This window comes from Nelumbo lutea, chromosome 6 (genome assembly GCF_056320005.1).
Source record: "Nelumbo lutea isolate HS-2025 chromosome 6, American lotus-T2T, whole genome shotgun sequence".
Taxonomy (NCBI): domain Eukaryota; kingdom Viridiplantae; phylum Streptophyta; class Magnoliopsida; order Proteales; family Nelumbonaceae; genus Nelumbo; species Nelumbo lutea.
Genome location: NC_142689.1, coordinates 8808499 through 8831444, shown reverse-complemented (window position 1 = coordinate 8831444; position 22946 = coordinate 8808499). Strand labels below are relative to the sequence as shown.

Genomic DNA, 22946 nt, shown 5'->3' with positions numbered 1-22946 from the left:
CAAAATCATAGCAAAGGTGCTGGCCTTGAGGACAAAAAAGGTCCAATCCTTCTTAATTTCCCCACGTGAAGGAGCTTTTGTTCTTGGGAGACAAATCATTGATCAAACATTGATTGATAATGAGTAATGTGGACTATAGGAAGAGAAAAGGGGAGAAAGGTCTGATTTGCAAACTGGATTTAGAAAAGGCATATGATATAGTAGATTGGGACTTTATTTTGGAAGTTTTGAGGAGAAGGGGTTTTGGCAAGAGGTGGTGCAAGTGAGACTAAGGACTTTATTGTAGTGGGTGTTTCTAGGAAGCTAGAAAAAATTATGAGGGACTTCTTATAGGAACTTGGTGAGACTAAGGACCATTTGTTAAGATAGGAGGTGGTATCTAAGAGCAAGGAACAAGGGGGCTTAGACATTGGTAATTGTTGAAGTTCGACCTGCCCTAGAATTCTGTCTTGTTCGTTGACTATAAAGTAAAGTGAACAGCAAGAAGTAGAAGTAGAAGAGAAAAGAAGAAGAGAGAAAAGAAAGAAGGTCTGGTTCGAATTAGAGAAAAACTTATCCCTAGATTCGGCCGGACCTGTTATTATATTATTAACTTATTGGAAAAGACTTAAGTGCCCTTATTTAAGTAAGAGGCACTCGAACTAACATAACAGTACACATCAACATTCTCAACAAGTGCAAAGACCAAAATACCCCTTTACTAACACCACTAACACTCCCCCTCAAGTTGGTGAGTATATATCATATATCCCAGCTTGTTACATATGTAGTCCACTCTCCCCCGACTCAAACCTTTTGTAAACAAGTCTGCCCACTGGTTTCCCGTACTAACATATGCAGTTTCTATCACTCCATTCAACACCTTCTCTCTCACAAAATGACAGTCAACTTCGATGTGCTTGGTTCTTTCATGAAACACCGGATTGGAAGAGATATGAACCACTGTCTGTTTGTCACAATAGAGCTTCATTGGAGTACTGATGTCATATCCTATCTCCTGTAGAAGGTTCCTTAGCCACACTAATTCACAAGCAGTATGTGCCATGGCCCTATATTTTGCTTCTGCACTGCTTCTTGCCACAACTGTTTGCTTCTTACTTTTCCACGTTACCAGGTTACCCCCTAGAAAGGTGCAATAGCCTATGGTAGATTGTCTATCAGACATAGAACCTGCCCAATCAGCATCAGTGTACCCTTCTACTACTAGTTTTCCACCACTCCTGTACAGCAAACCACGACCAGGAGCTCCTTTCAGATACCTCACAATCCTTAGCACTGCATTCCAATGTGGGACCAAAGGTTTCTGCATGAACTGACTCACCACACTAACCGCAAATGAAATATCTGGCCGAGTAATGGTTAGATAGTTTAGTTTGCCTACAAGTCGTCGGTATCTGCCAGAGTCTTCAAATACTTCACCTATATCACTGCTCAGCCTCGTATTTGTTTCCATAGGTGTCTCAGTCGGTTTAGTACCCAGCAACCCTGTTTCTTCCAGTAAATCAAGCACATATTTCCTCTGACACAAATTAATGCCATGCTTAGATCTTGCTACCTCTATGCCCAAAAAGTATTTCAACTTGCCAAGGTCCTTTGTCTGAAAGTGTTCCTATAGGAATGCCTTCAATCTATCAATGCCCATTTTATCATTCCCAGTCACAACGATATCATCCACATACACCACCAATATTATTTTTCCTGCCGAAGAGTCAAGACTGAAGACAGAATGATCAACTTGGCATTGTTTCATACCAAACTTCTTGACCACCTCACTGAACCTACCAAACCATGCTCGAGGGGACTGTTTAAGTCCATATATAGCCTTCTTAAGTCTGCATACCTTACCATCCTCCCCCTGAGCAACAAACCCTGGTGGTTGCTCCATGTAGACCTCCTCGAGCAAATCACCATGCAAAAAGGCATTTTTGATATCTAGCTGATGTAGAGGCCAATTATACATAGCTGCAAGGGAGATGATGACACAAACTGACCCTATCTTAGCAACCGGGGAGAATGTCACTGTGTAGTCAATGCCATAGGTTTGGGAGTACCCTTTGGCAATCAGCCGTGCCTTCAGGCGCTCAACACGACCATCTGGCAAGTACTTAACACTATACACCCACTTACAACCGACAGCCTGCTTCCCAAGAGGAAGAGCGGTGAGGTCCCAAGTGTGATTATGATGCAGAGCAGAGAGCTCTTCTTCCATAGCACGACACCACTCTGGAGAGGTAAGGGCTTCCTGGACATCCTTAGGAACAACCACAGAGGATAACAAAGAGATGAACTGGCGATGGGAGGCGGAGAGGTGAGTAAGTGAAACAAAATTGGAAATAGGGTGAAGGGTGCAGGTACATTTACCTTTCCGGAAGGCAATAGGAAGATCTAGGTCGGAAGCTGGTGTCGGAGCTGGAGCTGGATCTGTCGATGGTGATGAAGCCGGAGGAGCTGCAGCCGGTACATGCGGGCGATGTGTATACACGTGTCGGATGGGTGGACGGTCAACAGACGGTGGCACCGGAGGCAAGGACGTAGGCATGACTGGAACCAGAGGAGGTGGATCAGCCACAGGAAGAGGAAGAGGAGGTGGTGATGTGGAGGAAGCAGCGTCATCGGACCCCACGAAGAACGGAGTAGACTCGAAGAATGTAACATCAGCACATACCAAGGAACGACGAGAACTGGGATGATAACACTTGTACCCTTTCTGAGTTCGGGAATAGCCAGGGAAGATACACTTCAGGGAACGTGCATCTAACTTGTCAGTCCCAGGACCCAGATTATGAACGAAGCAGACACACCCAAATACCCGAGGAGGAAGCGGAAACGGAGACATGTTGGGGAATAAGACACTAAAAGGAGAACGACCATCAAGAATAGACGTGGGCATCCGATTAATTAAGAAACAAGAGGTGAGCATTGCATCGCTCCAAAAGGTTTTGGGAACATTCATGTGGTGCATGAGGGAGCATGCCGTTTCTACAAGATGTCGGTTCTTTCTCTCAGCAACCCCATTTTGTTGCGGAGTGTAGGCACAGGAAGTTTGGTGTATAATGCCATGTTGGTCCAAGTATTCTTGAAAAGATGAAGACAAGTATTCACGACCATTATCAGAACGGAAAATTTTGATGTGAACGCCAAATTGGTTGTGGATCTCAGCATAAAATTTCTGGAAGATGGCAAATAATTCACTTCTTTCTTTCATTAAATAGAGCCACGTCATTTCTTGAACAATCATCAACAAAAATAACAAAATATCGGTATCCATTATATGGCATCACTTTATAAGGACCCCAAACATCTGAATGAATTAAAGAAAAAAGATTCGACACACGGTTATCGACCCTAGAACGAAAGGGAACACGATGGTGTTTCCCAAATTGACATGACTCACAATCTAAAACAGAAAGTTGACTCAATGAAGGGACTAAGGACTGCAACACTTTCTGCGAAGGATGACAAAATCTACAATGCCACTGGAGAGGAGAAATGGATGACTGAAGGGCCGTTGACGTTCTTCCACCACCATCAAGATAATACAGTCCACCGGTTTCATGCCCTCCACCAATCTTCATCCCCATCTTGAGATCCTGAAAAACACACATAGAGGGGTAAAATGTAACAGACATAAGATTAAATGGAAGCTTAGGTACAAATAAAACAGAGGATAGGGATACAGGGTCTAGGTCAACATTACCAACACCACAGATAGATGATGTGGAGCCATTAGCAAGGGTAACAGATTGTGATGTTGAGCAATGGGTGAGAGATGATAACACACCTGGAGTTCCCGTCATGTGATCGGAGGCTCCAAAGTCAATAATCCAGGGGTTGGGTGTGGATGCCAAACAAGCCATACCTGAGTGTGCAAAGGTAGCTGTGTTCTGCAGCGACTTGGATTGAACAAATCTTTCATACTCATCCCGAGGAACACTCACCATCTCCTTGCCTGGACCATCTGAGGGAGTAGAAGGCATCGGGTCAGCTGACCAGTTCTCCTGTCTAGAGCTGAAACTAGTGTCACTAGTCATGGCATGGTTGGCCCACGTCGAGGGAGGACCATGTAAGTCATAGCAGTAGTTAATAGTATGTCCATCCAAACCACAATGAGTACACTTCCGTGGACTCGAGCCACATCCTCTTCCACAAGCTCCCCCTGAATCTTTGCCTCCAGTACGACCACCACCACGGATATGTGTAGGTCCACCACTTCCACTCCTGCCAGGCTGGGCTCCTCGAGTCCCACTTTTGCCACCTCGACCTCTCGATACTGCAAATGCTGATTTATCTGAGACACTAGAATCCATAGATCCAATGGAAGCCCTCCGAAGACAAACAAACACCTCCTCTAAAGATGGAAGAGTAGATCCCCCTAGTATCTAGGCTCGTACTGGTTCATACTCAGACTTCAGCCCCACCAGAAACCGTGTCACATCAAACTGCTCTCGCTGTTGTTGAACTTTGACATCAGAAGTGAGAGGATGATAGACGTTTAACTCATTACGGATATTTCTCACACTGGCATAGTACTCCTCAAGGCTCTGATTTCCCTGTTGCAGATTGAAGTATTCCTGATACAATTGATATACCCTAGTGGTATTATCCTAAACTGAATGCAGTTTCTTAGCATGATCCCACACCTCTTTGGTTGTGTCAAGAAACATGAAGTTCACACTGATTCTGGGTTTCATACTGTTCCACAACCATGTGATGATCTGTGCATCTTCCTGTTCCCAGTCTTCATACTCCTGAGAATTAGTGGGGGGTTTCTCCTCTCTTATGTGCTTCACTTTCTTCTTCGCCTTCAGAAAAACCTCTACAAACTTGGCCCAAGGGACATAGTTCTCTCCATTCAGTTTAATGGAGGTCATTTGGACATTCAGGTAGTCAATAGATATCATGACACTAGGTTTACTATCACTGTTATCTGCCATTGCCGAACTCCCATATCACTGAATTCTGAGCACTACACATTGCACACTACACACAAACACTTCACCGAAATCTGCACACTGATTTCAACAGTAATAAATGCTGAGAACTGCAACACCACAAACCCTACTCACCGAAGTCTGCACACTAATTTCAGCAATATTAAATGCTGAAAACCACACTTGTAACACCACAAACCCTAATCCACAACTACCGGAAGTTTCACCGTTAAGTAGACACTATTGTCCTTCGAATCACACACAAACCAGAATAAGCCCTAGCATACTGCAATCTGAAAACCCATCATACAAACTGTACTACACCTCTCATGTATTCCATAACAGAAAATATGCATAAAAAAACTTTACCTCATCACCTGAAGGTCAACCACACGAAGGACTGAGACACCACTGCACCACACATGCCAGCCCTAATTAGGGCTTAGAAACCACAACAACCAATCGCCAACGACACAATCGGAGGCATAGGAACCTCCAAGGGAAGAGGGCGATCACTCCTTTTCAGCCCTTTTCCCAGTCTCCAACTCACAGCTGAGAAACCCAAGAGAAACCCTAGTTCGAATGCGCAGAAGACAGAATTCTAGCAAGTCTGATTTGTTCAATGTGGCTCTGATACCATGTTGAAGTTCGACCTGCCCTAGAATTCTGTCTTGTTCGTTGACTGTAAAGTAAAGTGAACAGCAAGAAGTAGAAGTAGAAGAGAAAAGAAGAAGAGAGAAAAGAGAGGTCTGGTTTGAATTAGAGAAAAAGTTATCCCTAGATTCGGCTAGACCTGTTATTATATTATTAACTTATTGGAAAAGACTTAAGTGCCCTTATTTAAGTAAGAGGCACTCGAACTAACATAACAGTACACATCAACATTCTCAACAAGTGCAAAGACCAAAACACCCCTTCACTAACACCACTAACAGTAATATTATGAAGAGGAATTTAGATTTTTTGGAGAAATGGATTTGGAGGTGGTCCATTGAGAAGGATAGGTTGTGGCATAAAATGATAGCGAGTATACATGGTGAGGCAACTAATAGTTGGGATGCTGGTCTTGACCCTAGGGCTTATCGTTCATCCCCTTGGAAATCCATACATGTAAACTATTCCTTCCCTTAGTCCTTTCCTTAGGTATTATGCTTGTTCTGGTAACAAAGTACTTTTTTGGGAAGATGTATGGTCAGGGGATGTTTCTCTCATGGAGAGGGCTTAGGGAGGCTGAAATGGGGGCAATGGATGAACTTCTATCCCTGTTTAACACAACTTTTTTGGATCCCTCTTGTGAGGATAGTAGGATTTGGTTGGCCTCCCTTCTGATCTTTTTTTTTTGTTCTTCTCTGTTCAATGCCCTTCTCCTTTCTTCAAATTTGGTAGTCTTTTCCATCTAAAGAAGTTTAGTATAGGCTAGTGCCTTTAAAAATTGGATTTTTGTTGGGAAGTGGTCCACAAGAGGATCAACACCTGTGATGTGTTTCAAAGAAGAAGGCCAAATTGGTCCTCTCCCTTCATATCTGTATCTTTTGCTTTAGTCTTGTATTGAGACTGCTGAACACATACTAATCTCCTATCCTTTTGTCTCATATTATTGGTAGTGGTTCTCTTCCCTTTTTGGTTGAAAATGGACCCCCTCCTACTATGGAAGCCCTTTTTTAAGCAAGTTATTTTAGGCAACCAAAGAAAAGGGGTAGAGTTACGTGGAGAGCATAGTTTTCAAGGTGCCAAGGCAAGGCTAGGCAACAGGGGGGGCACCTTGTTGCCTAGTCGCCTAGGTGATGGATTTTTTAAAGTAAAAATCACATATCCTAGGGTAGTTCCCTAGGTTCGATAACCAACTTTCTTTAATAACTATCCATAATTTTCATAAGAAAACTATAAACTTGATCTGTAAGTTGAGAAAATCAACATATTTATGAGAAGAAAAAGAAGAAAGGAAAGAAAATTCAAAAAATATAGGGGCTGAACCTCTATTTTTGTTATAGGAACAGAAGAAAAGAAAAGGTGGAAGAGATGTGGAAGAAGAAATGTGTTGATTAGACAAAATTTTAAGTTCTTCCCTTACTTATTGGTTCAGATTTTGAAGTCATTGAGGGTTCAGTACAGCAGTTAGCAATGTTTGTGTTGATTAAACCCTAACAAATAAGAAAATAATAAAAAGAAATTAGTTTCTAAACACAAAAAAATGAATATGTTTCCTAGGAGACTGGGCGAGGCGAGCTTCCAAGAATAGCAATTTCATGGGCAAGGAAGAAAGAAACAATATGAGCTTTCAAGGGAGTGGAAAATAAAAGGAGGAATTGATTGCTTGCATCACTATCAAGGTGGTACATTGGGTAGGTAAAAACACTAGAGTTGTTTAGGGAGTTCTCAGTGGATAATATAATCAGGGGCTGGAATGTAGTAGCCAACTCTTAAAGATCCAAAGCTTTTTTTTTTTGTAATAAATGAATGTCAATTTTATTAAGAAGAGAATATGTAATACCTACAAGATCCAAAGCTTCAATTCAAGAAATTTGAGCACCGCCTACACAACAAAGGATAGAACTCAATTTTGATGGGTTCACTTAGTAGTCCATGGCCTTTGGGTGTAGGGGGAGTTCTAAGAGACAGGGAAGGTAAAGTCTTGGCTATTTACTCAGAACCTACAGGGTTGGGTGACTTGTTAAGAGCTAAGTTGTTAACTCTATGATAGGGATTGAGATTGGTTAAACAAATGGGACTACATCAGATTGAAGCAGCAAGGGACTCTAGGATAGTAATAGATCGGATGCAAGATGGAAATCTGGGAATCTGGACCCATAGGCAAGTCATGAGAGAAATATGGAATCTTACATGTGAAAATGATGTAACATTCAGATGGGTTAAAAGATCAGCCAATGGCTTGGCTGATGGATTAGCGAAACAAGGACCAACAAGGGGTGAACTTTTTGGCAGTTTTGTGATAGAGGATTGCTTCGTGGGGCAGCACTTCTCTTTTGGAGTGTCTGATGTGTGATTATCTACTGATATAATGAATAAAGTTATTATTTCCAATAAAAAAGATACTAGAAATATGTAGACATTTTAAACCATAGCCCTGGGCCTCAGCCTATGATTCATCATTTCTCATAAAATCAATATAGCATGGAATAGTGGTATAAATTAGCACAATTGTGCATCTATCCAGTCCTTACTTTCTTTTTTCGGTGGCCAAAAAGCCAAAAGAAAAAAGATACATGTCAATATGACCAATACATGATCAATATTTTAATCATTGCTTGCCACCATCATCTCAAAATCCTCAACTTCATTACATTCACTTTATTTATTTATTTAGGATCAATTATGAGAAGGTAATAAAGAGAAAGTTAGAAAAGATATTTCCAAGAGGCTGCTATTTTACTACTATTCCCTATCATATAGGTTCATTTATTCATGAGCTGTCCCCTCTATCTATAGCTTCAAGTAAGATAAAACCTAGGTCATTCTTGGACAGAATGAGTTTCAATGATCCATAAGGGCACAGCCTTGTTGTCTCATCAACGTCTTGTGGGAAATGATGATTCAGGAATCAGGAAGTGTAGAGCTTTTATATCTCCTCCAAATGCTTAGACTTCATTCATTTCTGGCTTCAAGATGTTCACCACTTATAGGGATCCTTGGTTGGATAAGAGATAAATCATCATTTTGTATTTCATTTCCAAGGGCTTGGATAATCAGTGATTTAGACTCTAAAACATTCCTCTATGATCACTGCTTTGCGGTTAACCTTTTCCACAATCAGAACTGTGACATCTTCAAGCAACAAAAAGCCACACTTTGTAAGCTTTCTAAAACCTACATCAATGGATCTATTAGATTGAACCCCATATCTAAACATGGATCAGATCACATACTGTCCCAAAAGTTGAAGCCTGGGCCAGGCAATAATAGAATGTTGAATTTTATTAGGAAGGTGTGTTCCACCACCTATTATATCATGTAAATATTCACAAGAGGGCATGAACATTTTTTGTTCACATGCTAATAGATCATAAGGATATTCAAAGAATACATGCTTCCTCATGCATGATTCGGAATTAATGAATTAGACAAACATGGTTTAATGATTGATATAAGGCATGTGTCCTATATGCAAGTTTATAACTAGGATCTTCAGCATATTGCACATGTTATGTAAAGGTCATTTCTCAATGTTGATCCCAGCTATCTAGGATGTTGGGACGGTAGTCCGGGTACAATTCTTACATATTGCATATATTATGTAAAGTCATTAAATTCTTAGGTTTGCACCTTCTCCTCAAAAATAAAGAGTTCCAAGAATAATTTACATTGACATAGTAGGACAAGCTGTTTTCTGTCCCTTTGGAATACTAGGGAGGAAAGAAACTCCTGCATTTCCAGGATCACTATCTTTCTCTGGCTCTGGGTTCCTTCTCTGTTTTCTCTTCTTAATAACGTGCATTAACATGAATGAGGAAAGAATATGAAATGATTATAATTAACATATCTTATTACCTCTTTAGGTCTTTTTATAGATATGCAGCCAGCCAAATCCCCAATAAGAGTGACCCACTTCTCATTTTCATTTTGTTCTCCATCTCTGGCTAATATCTACACATAATACCTTGACATCATTTGTCATACACATTGCATCAGAACAATTACTAATTGCAGGTCTATGTCTAATGGTACCTTTCCCATTTCAAGATCCCCAACACATTCACAGAATGCCTGGAAAGCTGCCAAAAGAGTCCTGTAAAACAATACATGAGAACAAAGTGCATTTGCTGGAGGGAGAGAAATAAATGCAGGATACGTACCGCAAGCTTTCCTGCTGATCAGATCCTGCTAGACCATGGCAACTTCCCAAATGAAGTGTAAGCGTAGAAAGAACAGCAGCATAACTTTGCTCAACAGATTTTTTCCCAACCTTTCCACCACCCCTGCAATACAGATAAAATACTGCAAGATTGTGATGGCCCATAAAGGAAACAAATGAGGTACCAAGAATTGGTTTAAAGAACAGAAACCTGAACAAGGCAGTTAGAGCAAGAAGAGCTGCTTGGAGAATGTTGTCCTCAATTTGAGTGTCAAACAAATTACAACTGCCTCCTTTCTCTGAATCACCTTTTGGGATTGGTGTGTGGTTAAGAATAGACACCACATGCTCAAGGAAAAGAACTGAGAGTACTGTATGCTGGGAAAATACCTAGAACAAGAAAATGATAATGAAGAAATAAGTGAAAACAGGCCATACAAGCATGCAGATAATCTTTAAAAGCCATTTGAAATAAGCAAGGATTAAAGTTTCAGCATTTGGGGTTAGTATTGGTAAGTCACTTCTAAGAATGGATATGCAAAAACTACACTCAAGGTCTGAGATTTCATTTTCACTGAAAAACTCACCATGTAGAAAAGGGAAATGTTGGGAATTTTTGAGAATCTTGCTTAGAAAAGTAAAACAAAATGAGAAGTTGAAGCTTAGGAAGAAAATGGGATTTAGCAGTTGAAATCCATGGGATATTAATTACAGGACTTGAAAGTCTACACCACAAAACTAAGTATGACAGATAAGAGCTGTATAGATGTTCCATCATTCTTCTTCATGCCTCCACCAGGTTAATGTCTCCTTTCCATCCTTTCTTGAACAACTTTTCAATACTTGGCCTTTAAGAATTCTATCTTTTTCACAACATATATCTTTTGGGAAATAGTTTTCTTGAGTTGATATCAAACAACCATGTTAACCCCCAGTTTCTTTCTACTTTATATTATTATTGTACTCTACTATTCATATTTCTGACTCGACAAAATTCTGTTCAGTCACTGACAAGAAAAAGGAATAAATGAAACAACCATTATAAATATAAATAAGTCATATATATATTTCCCCATACAACAGGGTAAGAATATGTGCTTTTCATCTTCACACCATGTACCTACTCGTAATTCAAATGTTTGTTATTTTGAGTTTAATAGACTGTGAAAACCTTCCTATTCACCATCAGCCATATAAATGTTCATACTCTTGAAGCAAATGGATTAACTCAAATTCTAGCCACCCCAGATATCTGATCCACCAACCGATGGTCCTCCTTTAGATCCTCTAAATCTTCTTTATCCTGAAAGGCACAAAAGTTATCCAAGGCTCCCAAGAGCACCAAACATTCCCCAATCTCTTTTTGTAGCAATTGTCCACTCAAAGTAGGGTTTCAACAGCACCTTTTCCCTCTCATTTTCATAGCACTTGTTCATTTTTTTTTTGAAATGGTAAAAGAAAAGATTCATTAAAAGAAAAAAAGATGATTACAATCACTCTGGTGTTGAGGGATCGCCGGGGCATAGGCAAATAGAACACAAAATTCCAAAATTACAATTTTGTAGTTCAAAACATTCCAAAAGTCAGCCCCTAGCTCTGATCGGCAAACATGATCCAACTCAGGTAAGATGAACACCCAATCTGCAACAGATGTTCTGATGGTTGCCACAGTTTTCTCAACCTTCCATCGTCCCCACCTTCTATCCTACTTTTGAGAGGACACAAGGGTTCCAAATCGTCACTATTGAATTTTTGCAAAAGAAATGAACCCATGCAACTGAAAGTGGAATGCCACTTTGAGAATGATAATCAATTTATCTTCATGGCATTCTGTTAAACACTTTTTTCTTTCTATCACAGGAGTGGTGTTGTGATTTCACTCTATATGATTACTATTACTATTACTATTATTACTATTACTATTACTATTACTATTATTACTATTACTATTACTATTATTACTATTACTATTACTATTATTACTATTACTATTACTATTATTATGAGGGCCTACTAAAGCCAATCCATTTTTCATCTAAATCAGTCAAGTATTTATCAAGGAACCTGTTTTGGTTCATGAGATCATATGCATGTTAGATAGCTAACTGAATAACTACTCTAAGACAGTGAATAAAGTGAAAACTTCAAGTTCTGACACCTAAATATAAGGCCACAAATGACCAGATGGATCTGCAACTTAAACCAATTGGATTGATTTGCAATAACTGGCTATTTAACTTAATATGGGATTATAAACAGATGCACAAGGGTGTTCTGAAGTACATAATGAAGTATTAAGACAGTTAAAACCATCTCATGACTATATAATTGCACATTTAAGACAAAACATAGCAAACAACTGTTTATCAAATAAGAAGGATCAAGAGACTTGAATAGGTTTCCCTTTTTGTTTCCCCCATTAGTCTTTTAGCCATCTTCTCTTCTATATAATTCATTTGCTTGACTATATAATTGCACATTTAAGACAAAACATAGCAAACAACTGTTTATCAAATAAGAAGGATCAAGAGACTTGAATAGGTTTCCCTTTTTGTTTCCCCCATTAGTCTTTTAGCCATCTTCTCTTCTATATAATTCATTTGCTTTTCATGTTGCTTTGTCTCTTTTTATTACTATATTGTTTGATTAGATTGAGAATCCTCTTTTCCAGTTTGTCCTTTCTCTCTCTGTCTCTCTCTTTTTTGAATTATAGTAGATTAATGACTTGGTGAATCACATTCACCTTATATGTTCTTTCAAGAATAGGTCCAAAAATGTCCAACGATTTTAGTGAGATATCAGAAAGTTTTGGCAACATCATAAAATGTTAAGTTTTATATGTTTAATTTATCAATGAACTTTGAGATATCCCCAATAATTCAGAAATATATTGGAGATAAAAGGAAAAAAAGAGTTTTGAAATATTTCATATTGCCCCCTAGTGAAATGGGAAGATTTCAGGAAAATTCTGCCAAATCTTACTGATATTGTAAAACATGCTTTGAAATACTAAAAACTTTTATACAAAACTTTCAAGCATACATCAACTACGATCAATCCATTAAGAATCAAATGGGACTCACATAGAAGGCATCCTGCATTGTCCAGCCACCACGTAACCTGGATATATCCTTTCTCAATATATCCCTTCCTGCAACAGCTAATACTTCATTGAACACAACTTGTGAACTGGTGTTCTCAGCTAGACAGGATATCTTGTATATATAGTTAAGGACAGAAAGAATAAATAGTGTGGCAGTTGGATTTGTACAAGGTACTGAACTCAGATAGATCAAATTTCTTGTAAAGTAAGAACAACAGAAAAACAAAAACAATCAGGAAAAGGATACAGCACCAAGAATTTCATGGCGCAAATGTTTCTCAGGTACAAGCAATGTTGCAGAGAGCAAAGCATGCGTTGTCCTGTAGATATCAAAATGGACATTGGATTTTATTTTCTGTTCTTTTCTTTTTACAGATACTTCATGCAACTAAATAAAAGACCTGTTCATAAATAAGAACCTTGAAACATCCATTTCGTTCAACTCAATTCCCCTTCTTGTAACAAACTCAACCACAGCTTGAATGGCCCCTTCTGCTGATTGTCTGACCTTATCGCATATAGCAGCAGTACAACCATGTAAGGTGCCTACAAGCTATTCAAAAAATGTTAATAAAATGAATATTCTAACTCAAAATAATGAATTCACATATATCCATGAAAAGTAAAACAAGAAAAAATCCATTACCTCATCTTTAGTTAGCAAATTGCAGACAGAGGATAATACCCTATTAAAAACCTCTGACTGGTCGATAGAAGTATCCTGAAGATAGAATATGGAAAAAAAAAGATCAGGTTAGAGATGGCAGACAGAACCAAACGTTATAAGCAAGAACTGAAGAACAATGTGAAAGCAAGGAAATGACCAAAGTCAGTAGAAGATATGCTTACACTTCTCAAAATGGCAATGACATCCTCAAGGGAGGACAAAGCACCATAAGACAATTCTGCATTGAAACTAATGCTGGATTCTGCTGGTCTTGGGAGTGAAAGAGATATGCTGAATAGTATATCAAGAATCTACAAGAATACAAGAAAACCACTTTATTATATCATAACTAGGAAAATATGAGGCAAAATACAAAGAAATTTATTTGATAGAACAATTAATATTGGTTTGAAGTATAACTAAATGCATAATGGGCACTGTTTCATAATTACTCACCTGGGCTGAAACTTTTCTGACTTCGGCACTAGTATCAGCACAACGTGGAAGATAAACTATGACTCTTTCTCCCAGACATAAGGAGGCCCGACTTGGCAATACAAATGCTGCTGGTAAATTAACAAAGAAATAGTACATGTAAGATAAGGGCCCTATTGCTATAGAATGTGGCCTAGAATGAAAATGACAATGTCAAAGATGGAGAAAAATGGATAGAAAGCTATGTTGCAAGGAACATTGTTACATGGCAGGTTTGAAAAATTTCCATGAAGCATGCGGTCAATTTGCTTGGTGTGCACACAACTCCCATGGCAACCAAGGGTACAATATCCACTGGAACAAAGTGCTCGGAACTTCAGAAGCATCTCATGAACAGCTATGCAACCTCTCTTTCTTTGATGTTCCATGGAAGAGGAGATATACTGATCAATTTGTCTAAGAATATGTAATAACTGCTCTGCTCGACTTCTACCATCTTCCCCACTAATAAGGCAAATCATTATTTTGGCAAAGACACATGTGAAGCCAGAATGTTGTTAGTATAAATGGTAAACAGGTGGTATATCCATTAGCACCATAATATTAAATAGAACTGAGTGTCCACTACTAATCGGTACACTGGATATAAAGCACGTATGTGACAGAAAAAAAAAGGTGAAAAAGGGAACTGATGTTCCAATGTAACTAGCATGCATCATACAATGTAAAAGGTATGCAAATATGCATGCAAAGTGAATATAGAAAGAAAATAAGCTCTGATGTCAATCTAGATGCATATACTCCAGTATCATGTTATTAATGGCAAACAAAAATAACAATAATGCCATAATTAGCAAAAACCTAGCATCTCCATGAGCACAAATAAAATCTAATAATGCCCCTGATTGGTTTCATTGAGAGAAGCTCCCTTCTCTTCTCTATGTGGTTGTCTCCTATCCTATTACCAAGTTATTGCTTGGCTTTCTTTGTGGTTTTCTCAACATTGTATATTGAGCAAAACACCATGGACATTCATGTGTATGTCTGTTAAATATATACTGTTAAAATACAGTGTCTTTGTAGGGTATTTTGGTCTTTTTCATTTCCTTTTTAAGTTCTGTTTTGTCTCTGTTCATTTATTAGAGTTACAGGGGGGTATCACTGTAATTTCCTTTTTCATTTGAATATAACATATTGGGCGGCAGCTGTGTCTCTCTCAACAGAGACTGGTTTTCCCTATTCTGTCGTCTCCCTCTCTCTTCTTCTTCTCCATCACTTCTCTATCCAGACTTATACTAGAACGTTCCTTTATTTATTTAACTAAATACAGGCCTGATAACATATACAATTCACTCAACAAATTAAACAAGACTCCAAATATTCAGACAATGATTACTTATTTAGAAATTGAAACCATACCTATTCAGACATCTGGACCATTTCTAGAGAAATCATGTGATACATTTAATATAGCATTCATTCCAAATAAGTCTATGAAATGTGATTTTATAATAAGAAATAATACCTTGTAAGAAGAATCGCACATAAGAGAGTTATGAGATTGTTTATAAGGGGATCAACAATATCTGAGGGATCATTTGGCAAAGCAAAGAAACCTAAAGTGGCCTGTCAATGACATCACACATTATTTGGAAGATTAAGAAACAAATCAGTAAAATAGATAACTTCCTGAGGCAAAAAATAACTAAACAAATCAATACCTTCATGACATGATTTCTTGTCTCAATCGTTAACTTTGGCTCCACAGAAACCAAAGTGGTACAGGCACTTAAAGCAAGGCTCTGTTCAAGCATTAAGAAACCAAATAAAACTTTTAAGAAAGTTTTCTGAATTGTCTATTCTATATATTCTTTGATCATCAATTATTGAAAAATAAAAAGGAAAATGATAAGATCAAAATAATTTTTATGGAATAAAAAAAATTATACCAAACACTTTTGTGGCATGTCAGGTTAGCACCATTGTTTAGAAGAAGATACTTTTATGGATTCCTTAAAACCATAACCAAAATGACATGCATGTTTCTAGTCTGTAAACACCTCCAAAGCATATGAAAAGAAGATACAGTCAACTTGAGGTTTAACCAAACCACCAAAATGATAAGATCTTGAGCTAAAAGACAGATAGCCTCCACCATGAATGGTGACAAGGATTTCTTAATATATTATTAGAAAGGAAAGGGTGACCCAGAATAAAGCTTGTATGATTTGTAATTGGGGTTGTAGGCATAAAATGTATGGTAGAGGCTTCGGGAAGAGGGTGGAAACAAAAAAACAGAAAAAGAGTCCAGCAGGGACATAGAAAAAGGAACCTACCAAGCCTGCCCAAGTTTATACCAAAACATCCCTGTCAATACCAAAAAAGAAAGCAGCCTCACACCCTGAAACCTAAATCACAAAACCCTTTCAAGTATTTCTATCCCTTCATTAACCACCTGATCTATTGATAAAAGACATCCACTTGGTGTACTTCATTAATCTGGACCTCTCGCTCCATCTGTACCCTTTTCTACCTATACCACTTTACCTTCTTGCAACCTTCCTCACTGAAAACATCTGTTAATGGCAAGAATTCAGGGCATTTTTGTCTATGTAATCAAGTAATCACAATCTGGGGTATTTTTGCTATTTTATGTAACTTGTTTGACAACATATATGAACCAATGACATTATGCCTGCACCCCAAGAATCTTTCTCCTCCAAACTCTTCTTTTCACTTCTTCTCTTCACTCCTCTTCTCCCATAGACCAACTTAGCATTTACATGTTGGAATCAGAGCAAGACATGATCTACATGACCTGACACATTTTCGAAGAACTGCTAATGTCATGGGCTGTGCAAATGATGCCATCATCTATATGAAGGGATAGGAAATCCATCACATGGACGCCCAAGATTGCGGAATAAAGGGGGCGAATTTCAAAAATTTTTCTCTCCCTTCAACTAGGAATCGAATTCCCTATTTAGAAAATCATATTTTCAAGGATCATTCTTGAACCACAAACTGAACCAGATCTGAACCAAAAGGAGGAGAGAGAGATAATACCTGATACAGAGAAATAGTATCTCTCAATGGAGGTGTTCACGCCCAAGGTAGAAACCAAAATCTGCTCCCACTGAAGATGGCACAGTGCAAGGTGGAGCAGAATCAGCAGTGCCCTTCCTAAGAACTTGATTCTTCCCAAGAATCACCTGGACGGCTAGTGAATACAACTCCTACCAATCTTTTCTGCAAAAGATTGGAATCAAGATCCAATCTTGATTTCTCCCAAGCAATGGAGATCGAACTGCTATAGGCGGCGGCTAGAGAGAATTTGCAGGGTGCAGAATTCTCTCCTCTGTGATCTCAGCTCTGAAGACAAGACTTGAGTCTGTTGGATGTTGTATCTAAAGGCTGCCGCCCCCTTTTCCTTTTATAGACTTAAAGAGATCAACTCCTAATCCCATTAGGAGTTGCTAACCCAAATCATATATGGATTAGAAGTCCCTTTAAGATAAGGGATAATCCTTATCTTATCTGTAGATTAGATCAGCCAGTTCCTAATCTAATTAGGAAGTTTCCAAATCTAAATCTCATTTAGATCTTGGACTCTCTGAGTGGATAGGGTGTGGGCCCAATCCTATCAGCTGATCTTATCTCAGAATTCGCCCCCTTAAAGACTAATCAAATTAGCCCAGTTCGAAATGCGCTTAAGGCCCATTTAGGGTTATGTATTCATTAAGCCTTCCAAACTGCTGCCCAGTTGGGCTTCCTTGTATGGCGTGGGACCCAAACATTGATCTACACATCAGCCACATGGGTTCAGTCCAGCCTTTGTTACAAGGCCTGGCCGAATACACTGTTATGGACAGTGCACCCCCTGAAACCCATCAGATGGGCTCTATGGGCCCAACACTTACCCTAAGTGGTCCCTGGGCCAAGCCACCTTGTAACACCCAGGAACTGTGGGCAGATGCAAGATTAGCCCATCAGGTATTATCCTCAATGGCCTTACACTTAACCTCTCAGCCCATAATGATCATACACTGCCTGACAAGAGAGGACCTCTCCCTTGGCTACAAGGAACAGTGTTGCACTCTCTCAAATATGGATCCCGGGAATTAAAACCTTTTTGCAAACATTTTGAAACCATAACATATATACTTTTATATCTCATATAAAATATATTTTGCAAAACAAATCTCAACGATTGAAATCGGCTGCCGACAGTCTTGGTTTCCATCAGTGAGAGTGCATCCCCGATCATTACCTTTGTCCGACAAAGGGGTTGATCCTGTCACTATGATCACCCACTCAGATGAATTCTTAGACTGTCCCAACATACCCAGGTTTTGACCCCCGCTAAGGATCTCACTGATTGGTACATCAAAGACAGCCTAATCCGACACCTAGTGCAGTATCATAATCGAGTCTAGGGGTCGGGTGTAACTTTCCAGTTTTGCCCATCAATCTCCAAGGTCCAGGGCAATACTGGAAATCTGGTCCAGTTCAAAGATTCAATTAATCCCTCACTGTGTGTGCCTAGGGTCTCACCCTGGTAGCTGAGACAAACCACCCCAACCGACTTGGTGGCACCACAGTGTCAGCCTTGTCAGGATAGGTCTCCCCAGACCAACCCACTGGCTGTGAACATTCTAAACTAACACGAGTCTCATTAAGTGTCCAGTTTAAGGGTATTACACAGAAACATACCAAGGGAACATGAATCAAATATGCACTTTTATTCATTTACAATAAACTCATAAAGTACATCATTTTGATTGAAGCTAAGGGCATACAAAATTGTCTAACACTATACACTCATTTGCCACAAGAATTTGGTCCACTATTTGTCTCCTTCAACAAAAGCTCCTTGATTTTGAGAGGTTATAAAGGACAAGACAGTTTTTTGTCTACTTGCCAAGACTTTGGCTATCACTTTACAAAGGCTACCCACAAGGCTTATGCTTCTTTGAGATCTTTTTCCCATGTTGTTTCATTATGTCTCCTATGAATCTCAATTATACGGTATTTCAAATAGCTGAGCATCATAGAACTCATATTTTCCAAGGAAGAAAAGGACTTATGTTTTATTGATCAATTAAGGAAAGGAGTTTTATTGAGGAGTTTTGATTTTGGAGACAGGTGGTGTAAGTGGATTTAGGTATGTGTTAGGACTTGTCATTATTCTATCCTGGTGAACGGGAGTGTGGTTGACTTCTTTCCTGCATTGAGAGGTCTAAGACAAGGAGGTCCTCTTTCCCCTTTTCTTTTCACCCTGATTGTTGATGTGCTTGGCAGATTGATACATAGAGCAGACTCGAGGAATTTGATAAGAGGGTGGAAAGTAGGAAGGGGGGAGGTTCCCTTAACACTTCTACAGTTTGCAGATGATACTATCTTGTTCTGTGAAGGAGGGAACTTCAATTGGATCCGGAATCTAAAGTTGACAATACAACTCTTTGAGCAGATATCTAACCTCAAGGTGAACTTTGATAAGAGTAGTGTGGTGGGAGTGAATGTGAATGAAAGGGACCTAAGGGAATTTGCAGGTGAGCTAGGCTGTGCAATTTCGGACTGGCCCCTGACATACTTGGGCCTCCCTTTAGGAGATAATCCTAAGAGTGTTAGCTTTTGGACTCTGGTAGTGGAGAGGTTTGAGAAGAGGTTGACAACCTAGAAGAGAAATTATATTTCTTTAGGTGGGAGAGTCACTCTCATTAGGTTTACCCTAGCTAACCTTCTGTTTACTATCTGTCAGTATTTAAGATCCCCTCAAAATTTTTCCAATCTTTTGGAAAAATTAATAAAGAACTTTTTGTGGGAGCCTGGAGAGGAGAAGAGAGATCATAGGGTGAGTTGGGAGGTGGTCACTAGGTGAAAAAACTAGGAGGTCTTGGGATTGGTAATTTCAAGAAAAGGAATATGGCTCTGCTGGGGAAATGGTTGTGGAGGTTTTCATTGGAAAGGGATAAATTGTGGACTAAGATTGTGGCTAGCATACATGGGCTGGAAGACAATGGTTGGGATCTTGGAATCTTGGCAAGGGCCTCAACTGCTTCTCCTTGGAAATCCATTCACAATCTGCTTCTAGTTTTCTCCCCTTGGACCAGGTATGGTCTAAACTCTGGTAACCGAATAAAATTCTGGGAACAACTTTGGGTAGGGGATTATCCTCTGAAGGACCAATTTCCTTCCTTGTATGCTCTATCAGACTTGAAAAATGAATCCATATCTTCTTTGTTGGTCCCTTCAGCCTCCACTTCTAGCTTCGGGTAGAACCTAGGCCTGCTTAGGGCAATTAGGGATACAGACATGGATAGCTTGGTAACTTTGCTAGCCTCCCTTGAGATTGTCTTCCTAAACCTTGCTAAGGAAGACAACAAATTTTAGACCCCTTCTAGCTTTGGTACCTTTTCTTGTGCTTCATTCTTTGAAACCTTAACTCAGCCTCCTATCCCCTTTGGGTTGTCTTTTCCAGCTAAGGAAATTTGGAGCATGCCTATTCCTCCTCGGGTTGGCTTTTTTGTTGGGAAATTTTCCTGGAAAGAATCAACACTTCAGACTTACTTCAGAGAAAGAGACCCAACTATTGTCTACTTCCTAATAGATGTGCTCTCTGTAAAGTTGATGGGGAATTTGGCTACCACCTCATGGTCTCTTGTAAGGCTGCTAAAACTGTATGGGAGTGGGTTTTCTCCCGCTTTGGGTGTTCTTGGTATCCTCCAGAGAGTGTCCAAGGTTTGTTTTCTCCTTCTTTTTTCAGTTGGCCTAAGAAGCGAGGGAAGACTATGTAGAGGTGTATTAGGGCAGTGGTATGCTGGTCATTGTGGGAAGAAAGAAACTCACGTATTTTTCCCGACAAGGAAAGAACATTGGAAGAATTGTTAGATCGAATCCTTTTAAGGGCTGTCCGCTGGCTAAAATCTTTTGGAGTTGTTTTCAGAATTTCCTGTGGATGACTTGCTAAGAAACTAGAAAGAGATTGCTTCCATTGCTAGATGCAAGAGGACTCTTTGTCCGTTTTGGCCCCCTCCCACCTTGGGCTTTATAAAGCTGAATTTTGATGGCAGCAGTGTAAGGAATCCAGGCCCTTTGGGATTGGAGGAGTTTTCAGGAATGAAGAAGGGATTGTTATTGCTTTATTCTCTGGCCCTATTGGAGAAGGTGACTCTCTTAGGGCTGAGATCCTTGCAGTGCTTGAAGGAATTCAAAGAGCAAAGGAATTAAATATCAGCCGTTTGATCCTAGAAGGTGATTCGAAGGTGGTGGTTAGTTGGTTGAAGACAGAGGACAGTGGTTGAAGAGAAGTGCCAACAAATTTGCGGATGGGTTGGCCAAGCAAGGAGTGAATAGGGAGTCTGTATTATGGGCTAGTTTTTAATCTTTTCTCTTTGTACTCCCTTTGTTTTCTGTTTTTGGGGAGCTAAGATATTTTATCTCCCCTCCTGTATCCATATTCCTTCTTTTCTTTTAATTTAATGAAGCTGGTTTTATTGATAAAAAAAGGAGTTCTATTGTATTTGATCTTGTGTATCCTAATCTCTGTGCATCCATACCCGTATGGGCCCACACCCATACCCATATACCCATACCCACATGGATCAATACTGCTCACTCAAGTGGTCAGCAAGGCCTGCCAACTGCCTTGCTGATTCTTTGGCTAGAGGTTGAATTTGCAGTCACTGAACAGTAAAACAGTCTTGTATTTTGAATGCTATTATAAACTTCTCTTTGTATCAGTTCTCTTTTCCCAACTTTTGGGAGAAGAGTTTCCCTTAAATGCTCAATAAATTCTTCTTAAGTTTGTCATTGATGCTCATTAGTCCCTTTTGTGTTCACCAATAATGTTCTTATACCAACTTGTGTATTCTGTAGATACTTGGTGCATTGAGAGAGTACAAGATAGGAGTGGTCCCTCAATTTGTTTTTATACTAAACATGGATTACATGTAAACTACATATAAACCTTGATTAACATAATCGCTAAATTTAAAACCATTTTCAACACAGTAAAAAAATTAAGATTGATATTACAGAAAGGAAATCCTAACAAACCTGAGTGCGGAGAAGCTCAAGACTAGAATCAGCAAAGCTGTCAGTATCATCTCGGCCCATCAAAGTCAGTATATAGTCAAGCAACTGGTCTCTTCTTTTCAAGGGAAACGATGCACCACTTTCAGCAGCATTGATGACAGCACGACCTGCATTAACAGCATAAAATACAACTGGTAGAAAAGTCCCAGTGCCCACTACACAAGAAAAAGTACTTCCTTTTGCCATGCCATTAACACCCTGAACAGAGGAAACACTGAACTACCCGCCCACCCAAAAGAGGCTAATACTAAAGATGGCGAAAGGTAACATACAACAGATCAGCTCAACAACAAAACAACCTGCACCATATTTGAGAAACTGCAAGATTCAGACTGTTCCCAACCCACATGGACCTTAAAGCTCATCTTATAGACACCACCACCAATCTCATTGTCATTAGCATTGATAATTTATCTCTTCCCACCCCTTCTTGTCCACTAGTGTTTTCCTTCTTAATTTAACTAGAAATTTGGTTTGAGTTGGTCAGCTTGTTGATGATGGAAATTTTATTATATTTTCTTGTGATACAAGATCACCACAGAAGGTAAGATGAAAGAGGTGCATAGAGTTGGAAAGTGGTTTGTGTTGGAATTTGATAAATCGATAGTGTCTTCCAGGTTATTTGCATCATCTATTTTTATCTGATTATTTTCTTTCTATGGCTGATCTAGTAAGGGATTACAGTGGTAGAAGAAGTGTGCAAAGAATAACATCAAGAGTATTTCTGTCATTGTACTGCTTCTTTCATAATGAAGAAAAAGTAGGAAGATCTAGTTTATTTCTGTCATCGATAGTGTCTTCCATATTGCTCACTCAATATGGTAGTCTAGTTTATGCATTGTCCTAGAACTTCACATCAAGTGCAACAGTGAAGATCTATCTTTCATTTGTTTACCATAATCT

At 39.3% G+C, this 22946-nt stretch overlaps 1 protein-coding gene across 5 annotated transcripts in view; it reads right to left on the bottom strand.

The window, feature by feature from the left end:
• The window catches only part of LOC148847186 (ARM repeat superfamily protein), a 158311-nt gene that overhangs the window by 34644 nt on the left and 100721 nt on the right, over positions 1-22946 (bottom strand). For 2 of the 5 annotated variants that reach the window (XR_016101146.1, XM_088951566.1), the window contains exons 28-41: positions 22005-22150; positions 15668-15748; positions 15472-15572; positions 14212-14450; positions 13968-14077; positions 13694-13822; positions 13491-13565; positions 13246-13397; positions 13092-13164; positions 12825-12956; positions 9953-10131; positions 9743-9865; positions 9615-9675; positions 9438-9533 (exon numbers count right to left, since the gene is read on the bottom strand). Coding sequence is in view for 3 of the 5 variants with exons in the window: in XM_088951566.1 (XP_088807692.1) it covers positions 9438-9533; positions 9615-9675; positions 9743-9865; positions 9953-10131; positions 12825-12956; positions 13092-13164; positions 13246-13397; positions 13491-13565; positions 13694-13822; positions 13968-14077; positions 14212-14450; positions 15472-15572; positions 15668-15748; positions 22005-22150 (1697 nt within the window). In the remaining 2 variants the exon portion in view is untranslated. The remainder of the gene's footprint in view (positions 1-9437; positions 9534-9614; positions 9676-9742; positions 9866-9952; positions 10132-12824; positions 12957-13091; positions 13165-13245; positions 13398-13490; positions 13566-13693; positions 13823-13967; positions 14078-14211; positions 14451-15471; positions 15573-15667; positions 15749-22004; positions 22151-22946) is intronic. The other 3 variants (XR_016101147.1, XM_088951568.1, XM_088951567.1) reach the window with 2 other exon arrangements.